Source organism: Lutjanus erythropterus, chromosome 19 (assembly GCF_056507025.1).
Source record: "Lutjanus erythropterus isolate fLutEry1 chromosome 19, fLutEry1.hap2, whole genome shotgun sequence".
Lineage (NCBI taxonomy): Eukaryota > Metazoa > Chordata > Actinopteri > Lutjaniformes > Lutjanidae > Lutjanus > Lutjanus erythropterus.
The window spans coordinates 11,856,513-11,873,656 of record NC_139335.1 but is presented as its reverse complement, the minus strand read 5'-3'; the positions used below and the strand labels follow the sequence as shown (position 1 = coordinate 11,873,656).

General features: G+C 40.6%; 2 protein-coding genes across 5 annotated transcripts in view; both read right to left on the bottom strand.

Moving 5' to 3' along the window:
• Positions 1-60: 60 nt before the first annotated feature.
• lpar2a (lysophosphatidic acid receptor 2a) lies at positions 61-4,475 on the bottom strand. The gene is made up of 4 exons (XM_084745060.1): positions 4,310-4,475; positions 2,238-2,990; positions 1,207-1,469; positions 61-338 (listed from the first exon to the last, which is right to left on the bottom strand). Exons 2-4 carry the CDS (start codon positions 2,980-2,982, stop codon positions 246-248), a joined length of 1,101 nt encoding a protein of 366 aa, XP_084601186.1. The 5' UTR covers positions 2,983-2,990; positions 4,310-4,475; the 3' UTR covers positions 61-245.
• Positions 4,476-7,631: 3,156 nt separating this feature from the next.
• Positions 7,632-17,144, bottom strand: part of brd4 (bromodomain containing 4) — a 30,875-nt gene continuing 21,362 nt past the window's right edge. For 2 of the 4 annotated variants that reach the window (XM_084745204.1, XM_084745200.1), the window contains exons 8-19: positions 16,834-17,064; positions 16,512-16,741; positions 16,016-16,347; positions 15,750-15,845; positions 15,282-15,662; positions 13,832-14,734; positions 13,606-13,712; positions 13,370-13,520; positions 13,122-13,252; positions 12,765-12,970; positions 10,840-11,098; positions 7,632-10,178 (exon numbers count right to left, since the gene is read on the bottom strand). In XM_084745204.1, the coding sequence (XP_084601330.1) occupies positions 10,110-10,178; positions 10,840-11,098; positions 12,765-12,970; positions 13,122-13,252; positions 13,370-13,520; positions 13,606-13,712; positions 13,832-14,734; positions 15,282-15,662; positions 15,750-15,845; positions 16,016-16,347; positions 16,512-16,741; positions 16,834-17,064 (3,096 nt within the window). In that variant the 3' untranslated portion in view covers positions 7,632-10,109. The remainder of the gene's footprint in view (positions 10,179-10,839; positions 11,099-12,764; positions 12,971-13,121; positions 13,253-13,369; positions 13,521-13,605; positions 13,713-13,831; positions 14,735-15,281; positions 15,663-15,749; positions 15,846-16,015; positions 16,348-16,511; positions 16,742-16,833; positions 17,065-17,144) is intronic. The other 2 variants (XM_084745202.1, XM_084745201.1) reach the window with 2 other exon arrangements.

Sequence of the window (17,144 nt, the reverse complement as noted above, 5' to 3'; positions counted from 1 at the left end):
ATCTGTCTGCCTCACGGAGACTGAGGAAAAAATATCTATTGTTCAACATGGAGAAGACCCTTTTTAGCTTTCTTATTATCTTTTTTTAATTCAATTTACAAATGCAAACATGGAAGCGAGGTAGTTTGGCTGAAGTTGGTTGATGTCCAGCAGAAAAACCAAAGAATCAATGACTTTTAAACAGTTTGTTCTGGTTAGATGTCTGTCTAAGTCACATTTTTTTTTAAATTCCAGGCCTGCAGCCATCATACCCCCAGCATTGTCCAACTGTCTTCTTTATTGTTTGTTTCCGGACAGACTGCCTGATCTTCTGACTTCAGGACACAGCCAAGAGTTTCCTGGAGACAAAACAGAATTAATTGAGCGTGACAGGACATTAAGTATGTTTTAATTTCAAATTTTAACATTTAGTAATGTAATGCACTGGTTTCCCTCCAGCAGTTTTTACCGGACAAGCAGTCTTTGCTCCTAGGATTAACAAAAACAAAGAAATCAAGAGGAGGAATATCCTGATTCCTTCCTGTGCCAGATTAGTTAGTTATCCTGGAAATCAGTGTTTGCACTGGTGCAGTAAGTGAAAACCTGCATGACTCAGTGAGAGGGAATGTGAGAAACCAAAAACGCTGGAGTTATGGAAGAGTAATAATCTGAATGCTGGCCTTTTCTCGCTAATCTACAGTACCAGTCAGAAGTTGACACTTCTCATTTGTTTTTTTTTATCATTATTTTTTATAAGTAGTGGTTCAGAATATACAAACAGTGTGCAAAGCTGCAAAGCAAAAGGTGGCTACCATAATGATTTTAAAATATCAAAAGAACAAAAAAGTTTTGCATACTTGTGGGTCAACAGGTTCTTAGGAAAAGACCACGGGTCGACAACGTTATTCGTTTTTTATTGCAAGTCTAGAAGCCAGTGCATGAGTCTTTTTGCTTTTCAAGAATCTAAAATAAAAAAATAATTAATTATAGTTCCATATAATTTCATATTTCAGTTTTGTCTCCGATATTCATCTATAATGTAGAAAAATAATCAAAATAAAGAAAAAGGAGAGGATGTGTCCAAACTTTTGACTGTTACTGTGGTTCCTGGACACTAATATTAAAGGAATAATGCCTGTTTTACAGTGTTGTGAGGGTGTAAAGTTTACATTTCACATGCACCTGCTCCACCACCTTCTAATATCAACCTTAAGTATCTCTGTGTACCTCTGGTTGCGGTGAGGCAGTCTCCACAGGTGTCAGCTCCCTCTGCCGGCCAGCACGTCTTCGACACAGGCAGCACAGGATCGACTTGAACGTCATCCTCATCTCGACGTCTCTCAGGGAATAGATGATCGGATTGACCAGGGAGTTGCACTCTGCTATCACCAAACAGAACTTCTCATAGGTGTTGGCGTTGCTGGCTTTACCCAACAGCCCGTCCAGGAGGAGAATCACGAGGCCGGGCGTCCAGCAGATTACGAAGGCCCCTGCAGACGGGGGGTGGGGGTGGGGGGGGGGTGGTGACAAGAATCAACAACAAAAAACAGAAACTTTCCACAAAGCACCCTCATAATACGTCTGCGGGTGTGCTGCAGCGTTGAGTAACATTTACACCTTGATTGCTTAATATCAAAGTTAACCGCCAGAAAGAACAGACTATCAGGTGATGAGTCACCTGAACAAAGAGAGAAGTGGATTATAACGAGGAAATATGATTTCAATTTCACTGTTACACAAGAAATTCCAAAGAACCATGTCAGTTAAAGGCACAATATGCAACATTTCAAAAAACAACAAAACAGATTCATATGAACATAATCCTTTTAAATCCATTTTTTGTGGTAGTGGCACATCTGCAGAGACCCTGCCCTCTGCCCTCTTTTTCTGTCATCTGGAGGCTTTACCAACCCAAAATGTGTTTATCTGACGTCCTGGGAATGAGACTCAACAATAAACAATCTTCCTGTTGTGTTCATGAACAGCTTAGAGAAATGCTACTGATTCTACATCTAAAATACCATGATAATCATCAGCCAAGGTCTGACAAACAACACCAGAGCCGCAAAACTGGTTTCTGGGGGAAGTGGGAGGCCTCAGGTAGCAAGCAACGTCCCAAATATTTATTTTGTACATGATGTGTGTTTGAGACAGTGCTAGACTCTGTTAATTTTGTGGTTAATCAGAAACCAAACCATACAAACTTGACCTGTGACCCACAACTAACAGTGAAGGCTCGCACACAAACAACTTCTCACCTAGAACCATAGAGATGGTTTTCATCAGGTTGACGACAGTCTGGCTTGGTTGCATCTCTGAGGTGTGCTGAGATGTGTACCTGCTGTGGTATCTCACATAGATGAAGATCCGGGCGTACACGGCCACCATGATGAAAAAAGTGAGCAGGTTGAGAACTGCCCAGAAGATAAGGAAGCGGCGGCTGTAGAGTGGTGCCACTGTGGAGCAGTCGTCCAGATCACACTCACAGTTCCAAATAGTCGAGGGCACCAAGCCCATGATGATGCTCATGGCCCAGATGCAGACGATCAGCAGCACTACACGCCGCTTGGTCATCTTGCTGTGCAGCTGCATGGTGATGATGGTCTGGTGGCGCTCCACGGCGACAGCCAGCAGGTTTGCAACTGAGGCTGTCAGGCTGATGTCGATCAAAGCCCCGCGGATGTACCACTGCTCCTTAGTGAGCGTGCTGGTCCAGGGGCCCGTGTTCAACATCAGGTTGACGTAGGCGATGCCTGCAAACAGGTCCGCTGCAGCCATGTTGCCCAGGAGATAATAGATGGGGAAGTGAAAGCGTTGGTTAATGAAGATGGCCACCATCACCATCAGGTTGGCTAGGACTACAATGAGACATACTGTCATGCCCAGTCCAATCACCACAAAGTCCCGTGTCGTCCACACCACACTGATCTTCTTCCCCACCAAGTTGTAGAAAAAGGTGACATTGTGGCTGTAGTCACAGTTATTCCACACACTGCTCTCCATGGCCTTTACTGCAGACACAAAACACACACTTAGCTACATGTTGTCACAGGAAGTGCAGAAACCAATGCTAACCACATCCGTATTTTTTTTTAGGTGGTCTTTCAGTACACATTCAATATTCAGTCAGTGTAGGCGCCTCATGATCACTGCTTCATTCCCTTATCTCAAATATTCAGAGGTGGCAAAAGAACACACAATGTTTACTCTAGCAGAAGTACAGATAATTGTGTTTTTAAAAAAAAGGTAAACGTACTGTTCTGATTCAACTTCTTTCCTCAAGTGAAAGTGAAAAACTACAGGTTCTGAAATGTACTGAAAGTATAAAAGTCAACCCTCTGAAGGACATTTTGTCGCCTGATATGCACTGATGGATACACCAGTGAATCATCTTTTCTGTGTGTTTTTGTCTCATCCATTTAGGCTGAAATCAGTGTTGATGTTGGGAAGGCGGCATGCAATGATGCAAAATAAAAATGATCAATAATGCTCCTCAAATGCATTAAAACTAAATTTTTAAAGGAGTAGAAAGTACATATATTTGTGTTAAAATGTAGGGGAGAAAAGTAAAAAGTTTTAAATAAATACTCAAGTAAAGTACTGATACCTGGAAACTCTACTTAAGTACAATAACAAAGTATTTGTACTTTCTCACTTCCCATTCCTGCAAATATTATACTTCTCACAAACTGAATGTTAACAGCCACTTAAAAATAGTAACGTAAGGCCAAGTCTCAGGCTGTAATTTTTGCTGTATTGAAAATACATTCAACTGAGGATTTTGTAAATCAGGAAATTTGCTGTCTACATGCAACTAGACAAATTCAACACAGTGGTCGTCAGTGTTGTCAGGACACAGATTATCATCAGCAGTAAAACGTGCATATAAGCTTATTTCAAAGTTTAGCTGACAGATGTGTTATTATAAATAGTACCACCAAGCCAGGGATTGATTTCATAAAGGAAGTAGATACATTAACTATTTGTGAATTGTTTTTTAAAACTAAAATAAATAAATAAATAAATAAATAAATAAATAAATAATTCTCAGATTTGAAAAACTGAAAGCATTGGAAAAATGGTAATTAAACATTTCAACACAAGTTTTCTATTCATTGTTGGGTAACAACGTTTGAAGATGAGAGATATACCCGCCAAAATATAAAACAGATTAATTAATGTAAGGCGTTTCAATTTGACTGAAACCATGTGCTGCTGATACTGGATATATCGCATCTGTTAAACAGGAACGCCTGAGCTGTGGTACTTTCGTCTGCACTTTCTACAGGAGAAACATTATTAGTAATGTAAATAATCATTTGAAACCTACCGCTGTGTTCAGGATGTCCTCCATCCAGACAGGTCCGATATGAAACCAGCACTATTTAGCTGCCATTTGATGTTAAAAGAAAGTCTCAAACTTGCTCTCACTTCTGTTCGTGCGGTGTCAGTTTCAAGTCGACGCCTCTCTGAATCACTCTTACTCAGATCAGCTGGACCCGGCAGACAGGTAGTGGTGCTGCTTTCGAGCACAGCCTGAAATATCGGGAAAAAAAACACGCGCGAACGGTTCGATTCTTTTTTTGCTTCTAAAGACGAGATTTTGCTTTGAGGACTTCAAGTCTTGACCAGACCTGATATATTTCTCAAATATAATCAGCTCAAGCTGGAAGTGTTTTTAAAGTTAGCACTGAGTGTGCATTGGAGACATGAGTCTCAAAGACTCGCAGCTACAAGTGAAGTAAGCAATGAAATGTTAAACAGCCGCGATACCAAAACTGTAAAAAAATAGATATACAGAAACAAAATAAAACTTAAAATAAACGAATAAATAAAATAAAAAGAATTTTACTCGGATCTTGAACAGAGCAAAGCCTCTTTAACAGAGGAGCACTGAAGGCAATAGATCATAAAAAACAAAACGCGACTTCTGACTGAGAGAAACTTTATAACAGATTTAAATTAAATTTAGAGGTGTCATTATGTATATTCACAAACACGACAGTAATAATGTTATATTATTTGATAATACCGTCCATATTATGCACTGGATATTAGTGCCGGTTGCAGCTTTTATTTTGAAAGTGCATGACGGAACTGTAGTATATTTTTTGCCGCTAGCTTGATGTATTCAGAATCACGAGTGTTCATTGCCCTCTAGTGGTCACAGAGAAGAACTGCAATACTTAATTCATTGTTAATGCTAACACGGTATTTTAATTCTAATCTACACTCAAAACTCACAGTTAATGTGCTCATTATCAGCGATATATATACATATAAAAGTATTAATATGGTAAAGTTTTAATATGGCGTAGTCTCTGCCTCGACGCTAGATGGAGTGTGTTAGCTGAGTTCATTTAGAATCACGAGTGCATACTGCCCTCCTGTGGTCAACATTAGGAACTACATCACACTTTATTAAATAGATCAGTTGACTGGTGTATTTAGCAGAATGTCACGGCCCAATGTAATCTATATGAATACGTATAAATGATTAATCACTAGCATACATGTAAACAACATGTTACTCAAGTGCAGTAATGACATGATAACCCTTACTGATACCTCTAAAGCTGTGGTTCTCAAATAAGGGGACTCCCAGGGGTCCGTGAAACATTAAAAAAAAAAAAAAAAAAAAAAAAAAAAAAAAAAATATTTATTTATTTGCAAAATGATTCCTCGCTTGCATTTATTTTGTGATTAGACTTTTAGCAGTCATCGTTCATTTATTTTACACAAACCATTTTCTTTCCACAATTTTATAGGCCTCGTGATAATAGCCCTATTATTGTTCTTTTCATGTTTTTTTTATTGTCCTATTTTATATTTTCTACAATATTATTTATATGTCATCGTATAGAATTGTTTATTTTATGTGTGCACTAAAAGTGCATATGCACTCAAATTTGACTAACTTAATATAACGTAGTTTCTCACGGTGACCGCTAGAGGGCAGTAAACACCCACGAATCTAACACACAGATAAACTACACATTAGACGGATGGTGAATTGTTGGCTTGTCACTAAAACAACAAACGGCTATTAAAACAGCTTTGTCAAACAGAATATCTGTTAAAGATTTTTTTTTAAATTTGTACACATTTTATATATTAGATATTCAGCATCAACTGATACTTGCGCGAGTGCTGGTGTAATTATTACAAAATAAACGGACTAAAATAATTAGAAACAAATTAAAGAAATGCTATTTTATTACATTTAGAGGTGTCAATAAGTATATTCACAAACACGACAAGTAATAATGTTATATTATCTGAAAATACCGAACATATTCCACGCTGGTTATAATATGTGCTTGACGGAAGTGTAGTATATTTTTGCCGCTAGCTTGATGTATTTAGACCGATTATTCATTGCCCTCTAGTGGTCGCAGCGAGGAACTGCAACACTTAATTCATTGCAAATGCTAACACGGTATTTTAATTGTAATCTACACTCAAAACTCACAGTTAATGTGCTCATTATCAGCGATATATTCATATATAAAAGTGTTATTATGGTAAAGTATTAATATGTCATAGTTTCTGCCTCGACGCTAGATGGAGTGAGTTATCTAAATTCATTTAGAATCACGAGTGCATACTGCCCTCTTCTGGTCAACATCAAGAACTACGTAGACCAGTTGACACTGATGTATCACTTATTTATTTTACACAAACTATTTTCTTTCCTCAATTTTATAGGCTTCCTGATAGATTGTTCTTTTTATTTATTTATTTTTTAACTAGGCCTGTTTTATATTTTCTACAATATTATTTATATTTTATTTCATAGAATTTAATCAATAAATAACCTGAATCTCAGATTTTATTTTATATGTGCACTTGAAGTGCATATGCACTCAAATTTGATTAACTTAATGTAACGTAGTTCCTCGTTGTGACCATTAGAGGGCAGTAAATACCCACGAATCAAACACGCAGGAAAAGTCATATCACGGGTAGTAAATGGTAGGCTTGTCACCAAAACAAAACAAACGAAAAGACACACACACACACACACACACACACACACACACACACACACACACAAACGGCCATTAAAACAAAAGTATTTATTTTGTTTGTTTCTAATTGCTGCATTTTAGTCTGTTTATCTTCATTCACACAGGTATCAGTAACGTCTCTGATAGTGAATATCTGATATAAAAATGGCTTACCAATTTAAAGAAAAAAAAAAACTGCTTTCAGCCAAAAGCTGAGTTGTACCTACTTTCTACAGAGTCAGAGTGGCATAACATTATTCTATTATTATCAGTAGTGCTAGTGTAAAAAAAAAATAAATAAAAAATCTGGATATGTCTGCCAACTTACAACAAAAGCTACAGAAAAGGGTGCAGGAGAGGTTATTACCTGCAGATGGGACACGAATCAAAACTGCAGAAGTTATGTTCTTCTTGCCTGTGGGTGGCAAAATCGTTTCTAAACTGCAGTTGCTACCGTTTTCCTTCCTGGCACAAGCTGGCATGTGTAAAAACTGGTCTGACAATAAACAAAAAAGAAAAAGCTCCCTCAAGTGAGATACATACCAGTTCCAAGAAGCAGTTCTCTCTCTCTCTCCCTCTCCCTCTCTCTCTCTCTCTCACACACACACACACACACACACACACACAAAAAGACTGACAGAATTTCGTTTATTTTTTTATTTTCTATAAAAGAGATGAGTTTATTCAATGATCATAACAGACTGAATCAGAGACCTCGATAGACCACTCACATACCAAACGATAATCGAGGAAAATGTTTTCAACAAAACCCCCAAAACAGAACAAATGTAACACAAAATAAAATACCTGAATAAAGCAAACTCTGGGCTGAGCTGCGGGTCAGCACATTCTCTGTAGAACTCATGGCACATTATGTCCAACAGTTATTGTGAAAAGGAAAAAAAAAAAAGGCTAAAAAGGAATGAACTTTTTTTTTTTTTTTTTTACCCTTTCAAAACCAGTCTAATAAAAATTCTATACTCATATGTGGTGGACTTCATAGAAAATAAAAAGGTGACTTAAGCACAGAAACAAGTTCTCCTGAAGTACTGTTTATCTGTTTATTCTCCTCATCAATAGAATGCTTATCTACATCGGGGAACATGCCTCCCTGCACCACACACTTTAAAAAAAAAAACAAAAACAAAACATACACAGTCTCACAGCCGTCCAGATTTACACAGTCACACTCACAGACCAGACTCAAACGCTAGTGTGGCGACGCTGAAACATAGCTACCTAAAATATGCTGATTGAACAAAATGAGAAAGTAGTTGTCAGGTGTGTACACTCATAGAAGTCCAGCTAAAACTAAATTTAAAACCCGAATATTGACAACGGGTAAAATATAAAACGCTGTCTTTTCCTTTTTTTATTTTTTTTATTTTTTACACAAACTCTTTCAAAAATCTCCCTCCCCGTTCAAATATTACACCACCCAGTCCTGACTCGCCCCCCTTTCTAAACCCCCTCAAAGTGTAATATAAGCCAACGAGAATTGCAATACAATACAGGCACTGGAGAAAAACACCATAAGAGACAAGTGAAGAGGACGAGATGCATTCAGGTTTCGACCCATCCCCGGTCCAAACAATGTCTCCAAGAACAGAATTATAACTCACATCCACTATTATCGAACAAGAACAAAGATAGAAATCAAAACTGTTTTTTTCAGCCTTTCAGCGCTTCTTAACTTTTGTAATTGTTTGTCTTTTTATTTTGTACTGTCGACAGTGTGCCCTCAGTGAATTAGAAGACAATTTGATGCAAAAACTAACTTGGAGGTCCACCAGTCCCTTCAGCTATTTTCACTAACCTGATTCAAGTAACCGCTACAGAAAGGTGTTAAAAGTGTTTGTCTTGCGCCCCTGACCGTCCCGTTCCCACCTCGATCTCATAACCTCTAGGTCGGGGAACAGCAAGGGGCTCCGCATCTCCTCATATCTTAACTGATCCAGTAGTGTAACTGTTGTGAACAGGCCAATGATATGGACATTTCCAACATTTTGTCTCTTAAAGTGTAATACAAATAATGGTGCGACACTTGTAGTGAAATCATATTCCAAGTAAAGCTCAGAAACAGCTGGACCTTTCCCTTCTGCTTAACAAGTTCCTGTTGTAGCTCTGAATGAAAAATACAAGGCAGGATGAAAACTTCAACTGATTCTGTCTTTGATATATATATACTTGCTGGAACTATGATAATGCATATATTCAGGGTTTTCTTTTTGTCACTAGCTACCTACCATGTTTTAGGACAAATAATTTAGCATAAAAGAGAATGGGTTGTTTGGCATAGACATAGGTGGTGGAGTGTGTTGGTGTGAAGATTAAAAGACCTAAAGAGAAAACAAGAAAGATCCAAAATAAACAGTTATTGTAGTATAAGAAAATACTTCTTTACAGTAGATACCAGATGATGAAAAAAGGTCTGCACAGCTCCTACTCCTGGTTGTAAATGTTATTGGTTCATCCATGTGTGCAGGCCACAGAACATAATGGTCTATTTAGGAAAGAGGTGTAAGGCAAACTGTACCTTCTCTGCTGAGAAATATACAAGATTTACAGTATGGAAGTTGCCCCCCCCTAATCATTTCATGTGTTCACTTACAACAATCAAAACAAAACAGAACATAAAAGACCAGTCTTCTTCACCACCTCAGACATCTGGCAGTTTCACAACGCCTCTGCGCAGTCTGTCAGTACATTATCAGAGCATTTTCATAGATATCGGGGTGTCTTTTTTCTTGCAGTACATTGTTGCGCCACGCACACTGTGAGAAGCAAGTGTGACAAAGGCAACTGTGCCAACAGGGGTCCTCTTTCTCCTGTTCTGAGACATCAGGCAGGCACAGCCAAATTCCCAAGAAATGACATCCAAAACAATGAGACCATCCCCGGGTGTTGCGCGTGTTCAGTCCACAGGGGCAAAGCGAGCCGTGACTGCCCGTCCAGCGTTTGTACTCAGTCTCCGCGGGCCCGTCACATTTACATACAGTCTGTGTCCCTCTGTGGTGCGTAGTAGAGGAAGTTTACATCATCCAAGTTTTTTTTTCTGTTTTTTTTTTTTGTTTTGTTTTGTTTTTTTTTTTTGCAGTTATGTTTCAGTTGCTCCTTTCCTCAAAACAGGTTCTCCTCAAAGATAGCCATTAAGTCACTTTGGAAATTCATGTCAATAGTCGCTGCCATCTGGAGAGAGAAAAGAACAACTTAGCATTTCCTTCAAATTCATGACCCCCAAGAACATCGTCAGCCTCTGAAAATCACCCCTGCAGCTACACATGTACAAACAACTATAATTTGTTGTTGTTTCTGATTGCGTTCAAATTGAGATTTCTGAATTTATTCTGATTTGTACTACTCCTACTGTTTTTATATTGTTTACCACCTCGTCTACCGCAGTCATTATGTTCTTGTTTCTTCTTTTTTTAATTCTTGCCCTTTTTTAATTATAAAACTGTAGTTTCTTGTATAATTGTAAATACAATATTTTAAAGTACCAAGCAGAGAGACATAGTGACCTAAGAATTTCATTGCACTGATAACATGTTTATTTTTACATATGACAGTAAGCCTTTGAATTCTTGAAATAGTGAGTTGGAGCCATTGATAATATATTCAATAGGTTGAAATCCAATTTAATAAACTATCTATGGTTGAAGGGAGTTCTTTCTACCTGCCCTTCCCTTCCCAAACTTTGGGAAGTTCATGCAGGCTGCAGGAACACTACAGAAGTGCAAGATGAGCTCAACATTGTAAACTGACAATGAGTCCTACACTGTAAACTGATCAGCTGTTTATGACTGTCAGTTGCCTTTAAACTAAACAGTAATAAAGACAATTAACTCACCGCTTCTCGCCTCCTCCTCTCCTGCTCTCGGCGGCGTGCTAGCTCCCTCTGTTGGTCTAGTGGGTTCTGTGTGGTGGGCTGTGGCGGTGTGGGGGGTTGAGGAGGCTGCTGAATGGCAGCTGGCGGCGGCTCCTGCTGCTGCTGCTGCTGTTGCTGCTGCTGTTGTGAAGGAGCTTGGATGTGCTGCTGCTCCAGACGCCTGCGTGGCTCATCGTGCACCCTTCTACTTGGCTCCATGATGTCCTCTTCATCTCGACCTCTGGAAAACATTCAGGCCAATAATTCACACCAGGTGAAATCAAATACGTTTCACATTGCTGTAGGGGGTTTCACGGCTGCGTAAAAGATATTCTCACAGCTACATCTGGTGCCATTCTGAATGTCTGGCATGAAAATTGGCAGAGCTAAATATAAAACCCCAAGGCCAGAAAAACAAGATCACACAGGAAGATGTACAAAACATGGATAAGGATCTGTACAGAGATGTTTTAGCTAAAGGAAACAACTAGCTAATTTCTAAAATTGGGGAATGTTAGAGGCAAAATATCCAACATTTGTGGCTTTTGAATTTTGAACTTGAAACAATATAGATATCTTTTTAAAGGATTTGCAAAATGTAAAATACAAAAAAAAAAAAAAAAAAAAATTACAAAAATGTAAATGACATTTATCAAGACATAAAACCAAAGATCTGTTGATGTTCATAAACCAAGACTCGATAGTTTAACATCATACAACAAACAGATGGCTTTCATTTCAGCTTGTTTCAGCTTGCAAAACAGCGGCGGGACAGAGGAGATAAAAATATTGCTGTCTTCATATTGACATGTTCGTGCTCATTGATATTGTATTGATAAAGTACTTGTTTTTACTTGCTTTTATTGCACTTACTTACAGTTACAAGCACAGTTGTATGGTACCCATCCCTAAATTCGATGACACAGTGCACTGTATAGTTGTCTGGAGTTAAAGCCTTGAGGCAAATAATTTGCCCTGAGGCTTTATAGTAATCAAGTTGCTCTGGGAATCATTTCAGCCCCATTTATTAACATGAAAATTTTCATTTCTAAAATGAGGGGTTAAAGTTAAGTCTGAGCTTTTAAACCAGCCTGTACATGGGTTTTATCATTGAGGTAATCAATGATTACAATATCTCTACTCTAAATATCTCTAGCTGACGTTCATTAAAAGAGCTGTAACTAGCTTCATCTTGTCAGTTTCAGTTGAAGCAGGGCATTCAGGACATTAAAACTGCACTGTAAATATTTAATGGCTTGTATGGGTGAGTAGGCATCGTACATTACCTCTAATGCTAGCAGCTGAGGACTGACATCACACCCAAAAATCAATGCATATAAACTGAATATGTTTTCCTGCTTAAATGTTGACCTCTGAAACAACTCCTGCAGTCCTTAGCTAGATGAGACGGGTGTTGTGATCCTACAGTATAACCACTAGAGGGCACAATACATCACCTTATAAGATTTTCTGTCTCATTTATCATCAGGCAGCCCACCCAAACACATTTTTGTTTTTAGTTTATGACTTTATGATATATTAAACCCTGCAAATTGTTGATGTTTACATATACAATATCTGCTTTCTTTAGGCAATTGAGGCTCTTTGAAACTTTGTTGCCTCTACGTTGGATTAATGTAACTATAGATGGAATAACCTGTGTCCCTGCTAGTAGAAGTGACTGTTGTGTGAATGGTTCCTGTTCTAAAATTGACCAGATTGCTGTAAACCTATATAATCATATAGCCTCTTCAACATCCTTTAATTTGTTGTATATTTGCTCCATGAAACTAGATATAAGAAAATAATAAAGACGGGCGTACCTCCTCCAAACACTAGTCCCTCATGAGGTTAACATTACAGCCCTCTATATATTTCATCTCCAGTCTTCTTATAAACAACCTTACCGTAGTTTGTCCTGTTCTCTGCGTAGTCTGTCTTTTTCCGCCTGCTCGGCTTGGGCCTTCAGGGCTTTCTCCCGCTCCTCTTTCTCCCGGGCAGCACGGCGGAACTGCTCAAAACTGTCACTCGATGACTTCACTGCAGACAGGGGCGTAGATGTGGACTTCTGTGCCAGGCTGGCCCATGAGCCCATATTCTTCAGTTTCACATCCTAACCAAACACATACAAAGATGGGAAGAAAAGCCACACTAATTATCAGTTATGACTAAATCAAAAATCAAAATGCAAAAGCATTAAGTTCATACCCAAAGAACCGAAAGAGGTGTATGAGACAACTTTCAAAAATTATTCTTATACCCACCTGTACCTTTTTGGGGGCAATAGGCGCCTTGGACTCCTGCTTGAACTTATCCTTTTCTTGCAGAGAGGAAGGCGGCCCACTGGGCTCAGAGGAGCGGATGACAGGTCGCGAGCTGTCCATGGACTTCACATCTGCTCAAAACAAGTACAAAACACACAAACACAAGCGTTATCTCAGTATTTTGTGCCACTTCTTCTTCTTACAGATTTTAACAACAAAAAGGAAAAACAAGACATTGTGGTGCTCACTCTGTTGGCCGTGGCCTGGTTGAGAAGGCTTGATATCAGGATGTTTGTGATGGTCTGGTCTCATTGCAGGGTTAAATGGCTCTCCTCTCATAACTGGTGACGGAGGAAGTTTCTCCTCCTTTATCCCAACTTGACTCCCAGGGGCCCTCTGCTGCATCACAAGCAAACAGAGTCAAAGTTAGACACATGCATATGGAGACAGAATCTCTGCATTGCAACCTGTGCAGGCTTCTCACCTTTTTGGGCTGCATGTTGTGAGGTGGAGACTGGTGAGACACAGGTGGATACTGGGGAAGTTGTGGGGAATGCATCATGAGAGGGGAAGGGTTGTCCCTCATGTGACCTGTTGACAGAAGGGAGGTTGCAAACCGTCAGCCAGCATTATTTGTTTATACGGTTTTTGCTTCTACAACCAGTTATACAGTTTATTTATGCATTTTTGTTTCATCTTCTGACACGCACCTGTGTTGTAAGGGTCTGCCTTGGTTGGGCGTGGAGAGGGCTGTTCCTGCTGCTGCTGAATGATCTGCTGTGCTTTGTTGGTGGGCATGGATATCTTGTGTTGTGATCCCTGGGACTGACCAGCTAGTCCAGGAGCCTGCTGGTAGTTCAGTTGCTGTTGTTGTGGTTGCTGTTGCTGCTGCTGAGTGTGCTGCATGTGGCGAGCCTGATGTAGAGGCATCTGTTGGGGTGGGGCTTGATGTGATGGGGCTGGCTGAGGCTGGGACTGAACAGGGAGCTGGGGAGGAGGCAGCGTGGTCTGAGAGGAGAGTTGCGACTGTCCCTGGACAGACTGCAGGAGAGAAGCCTGCCCTGGTTGTGGTTGTTGCTGTTGTTGTTGTTGCTGCTGCTGACGAGCCTGCGCCTGGAGCGACTGCAAGGACTGCTGGGGCTGACGGGTTTGCTGGAACTGCTGCAGGTATAACTGTACTTGGTTCAAAGGTGTTGTAGATCCTGGCTCTTCATCATCCTCCAGTAGCATCTGGGGAGGCTGGGAAGACAGCAAGCCCTGGGGTGTGAGTGTTGGAGGGGACATGGGCCGCTGGTGCAGGGGTTGAGGAGGGTGAAGGATCTGAGAGGGAAGCTGGTGCTGTGGTGGTGCCACTGACTGGGGCTGGAGCTGCTGCTGCTGCTGCTGCTGCTGCTGTTGTTGTTGTTGTTGTTGTTGTTGTTGCTGCTGCTGCTGCTGCTGCTGCTGCTGCTGTTGGTGCTGCTGCTGTTGTTGCTGCTGCTGCTGCTGTTGCTGCTGCTGCAGGGTTGGCTGCTGCTGAGGAGGTGCTGGTTGCTGCTGAGGGGGTTTGGGATGAAGAGGCGCTGCCTTGTGGCTGGGTCGAGAAGGCTGCTGGGGCATGGAACTGTGCAAAGCTATGGATGCACAGATCCAGGAAAAGAAGAAGAAATTAAATTAATTAATATGAATTTGTCACAAAATCTTCTTCCCACATTAGATTAATACTGTGACTGATCCCTGATATGTTTACTTAAAAATAAATAAATAAATGAATGAATAAAATTACAGAACTTTACAGCTATTTTGTGGGAAATGGTAAAAACAGAATTTTATGAAAATGCTCCCAACTGTTAACATATAATTTGTCAATATATAAAGTGGTGGCATATTACCGATACTACTGCAGGAGACAAAACAGCATACCTATATATTTTCTGAACAGCAAAATAAAATAAAAACAAAATAAAATAAAGTGCAAAATATGAGGTCAGATTTATTGAAGGTTGTGTTGGAGTAATATCAACCTAGATAGATACACTTTGATTTAAATGGAAATAAGAAATTTGTGAAATGATCAATCAATATATATTGTAACATTTATTCTGCTATATATGTAGACGTGGAAATTTTGCCAGTAACCATGACCTGTCACAACTGCCACACCCTGCATACAGTCTGTACCTGGAGATGGGAGGATGGGATGCTGGTTGAGGAAGGGGTGGGTCTCGGGGGACACTGGCCCAGCAGAATGAGCGTTGAGGTGTGGAGGTGCAGGTGAGGAGGAGTTGCCGGTGTGGTGGGATAGATGCATGAGGGGCTGGCCGAAAGGCGGCAGGGACTCAAAGCTAGTCTCCAGTAACTGGGAAGACTCCAGAGCAGCTACAGGGGGAACAATGAAGCCTGCAGGAGATGGTTGATGATGCTGTTTCAACTGACTGTTGGACTGAAGGCCTGCAGATTGGGAATGAAGCCCAGCCTGAGGAGGGCCACCCTGAATGTGAGGATTTGTCTTCTTCCCCTCCTTCACAGACTGGCCTTTCTTCTTCTGCTGCTTTATAATTCCTGGAAAAAGAGCGAAATGAAGATTAGGCTCTTCATTTTAAGTTTTTGATGATGGGCATTTGAGTGGTCAGATTTGCAATATGTCACCTGGGCCATCAGCTTCACTGTCTGTGCTGGAGCCACTGCTATCTGAAGAGGATCCAGTCTTTTTGGAGGTAGCCATGGATTCCACGGGCTTCTCAACTGCAAAAAAAACAACAACTATGTGTTCATGCATTTCCAGAATAAAGCCTCAAATGTTACAATGAGCATTTTCAGAATTTCACATTCAGAAATAAACTACAGAATCACACACTCAAGTGTTTACACAGAGAGTAACCAGATCCCCCCGCTGCCTTTCTAGACTGGCTTACCTGGAACTTTTTTCTTCTTACGGAGGCAAGAAGACACATATCTCTCCAGCTCGCGCAGAGTGGAAGGTTTTAGCGTCTCAAAATCAATCTCGATCTCATCGGGGTTTGAGTTTTTGAGCGAGGGCTCTCTGGACTGGATGATATGCACAACACGGCCAAGCTTGTCCCCAGGAAGCTTGTTGATGTCCAAGCTTAGCTGCCGCTTCTCCTCGTACGTCATAGGCTTGCACTTTTCCCCTGTTGCTGATGACCCAGCTGCCCCCAGGTCGTCTTCCAGGCTAGGAACCGGCTGCAGGTTGGAGGGATGATTGCTTTTCATCACTTCCTTTTTACTGCAAAGGAAAAACACATTAAGGAGGTGGTTACAAAACTGAATAAATGACACTGAATTGTGCAATAGCAAAGTGATGGCTAAAGAAACCTCTAATATCAAGGAATCGTTCTAGCCTAACCGACTGCCTGATGTGGAGAAAGATTATATAAATTTAATATTCACCTGGGTTTTTTCTTGGGAACAACCTCTTTGTTGTTATTGTTACTGGTCTTGGTCTTCTTCGAGAGCTGTGAAACCGGTGTTGTATCCTGGATCTCATCTACGAGGCCAGGCATGCCTCCTTTCTTCTTATGCTTATCTTTTTTCTTCTCCTTCTTCTCTTTCTCTTTTCTCTTTGGTTTGCTGGCTTGTGGTTGGGAAAGGGCAGCCAGCTGTTCATGGACAGCCTTCAACTGTATCAAGAGAAAAGACCAGTTCTCAACAAAGGGTAACGAAGGCTCAACAACAGATTTGCAGCCACCTTGAACCTTCTCTGGTCACTGACCTGTTCCTGGAGCTCTGCCAGTCTCTGGGCTCTCTCCTCTTCAGAATCATCTGTGGAAGACTCAGACTCAGAGGAAGAGTCACTGGAGCTGTCTGAAGACGAGGCGACGTGGGCCAAAGGAGGCTGGGGCTTCACGGGGGCAGGATGGTGAAGTGTAGGAGCTGGGGCAGATACTAGAGGCTTTGTCTCAGGTTCATCTGGCATCTTGGCAAAGCGCATCTCAAAGACATCCTACAAATGAGAAGAAACAAAAAAATCTAAGCAAAACATATTTGTAGGGTTGGAGGGACAGACTGAAAACACCACAACAA

What these genes read in the sequence shown, in the direction of transcription:
- lpar2a (XM_084745060.1), bottom strand. Translation starts at nt 2,982, where the DNA reads ATGGAGAGCAGTGTGTGGAATAACTGTGACTACAGCCACAATGTCACC. An exon ending in AACCATCTCTATGGTTCTAG is followed by an intron (nt 1,470 to 2,237) that starts GTGAGAAGTTGT and finishes CCCCGTCTGCAG; the next exon opens with GGGCCTTCGTAATCTGCTGG. An exon ending in CTGCCTCACCGCAACCAGAG is followed by an intron (nt 339 to 1,206) that starts GTACACAGAGAT and finishes TTTTGTCTCCAG; the next exon opens with GAAACTCTTGGCTGTGTCCT.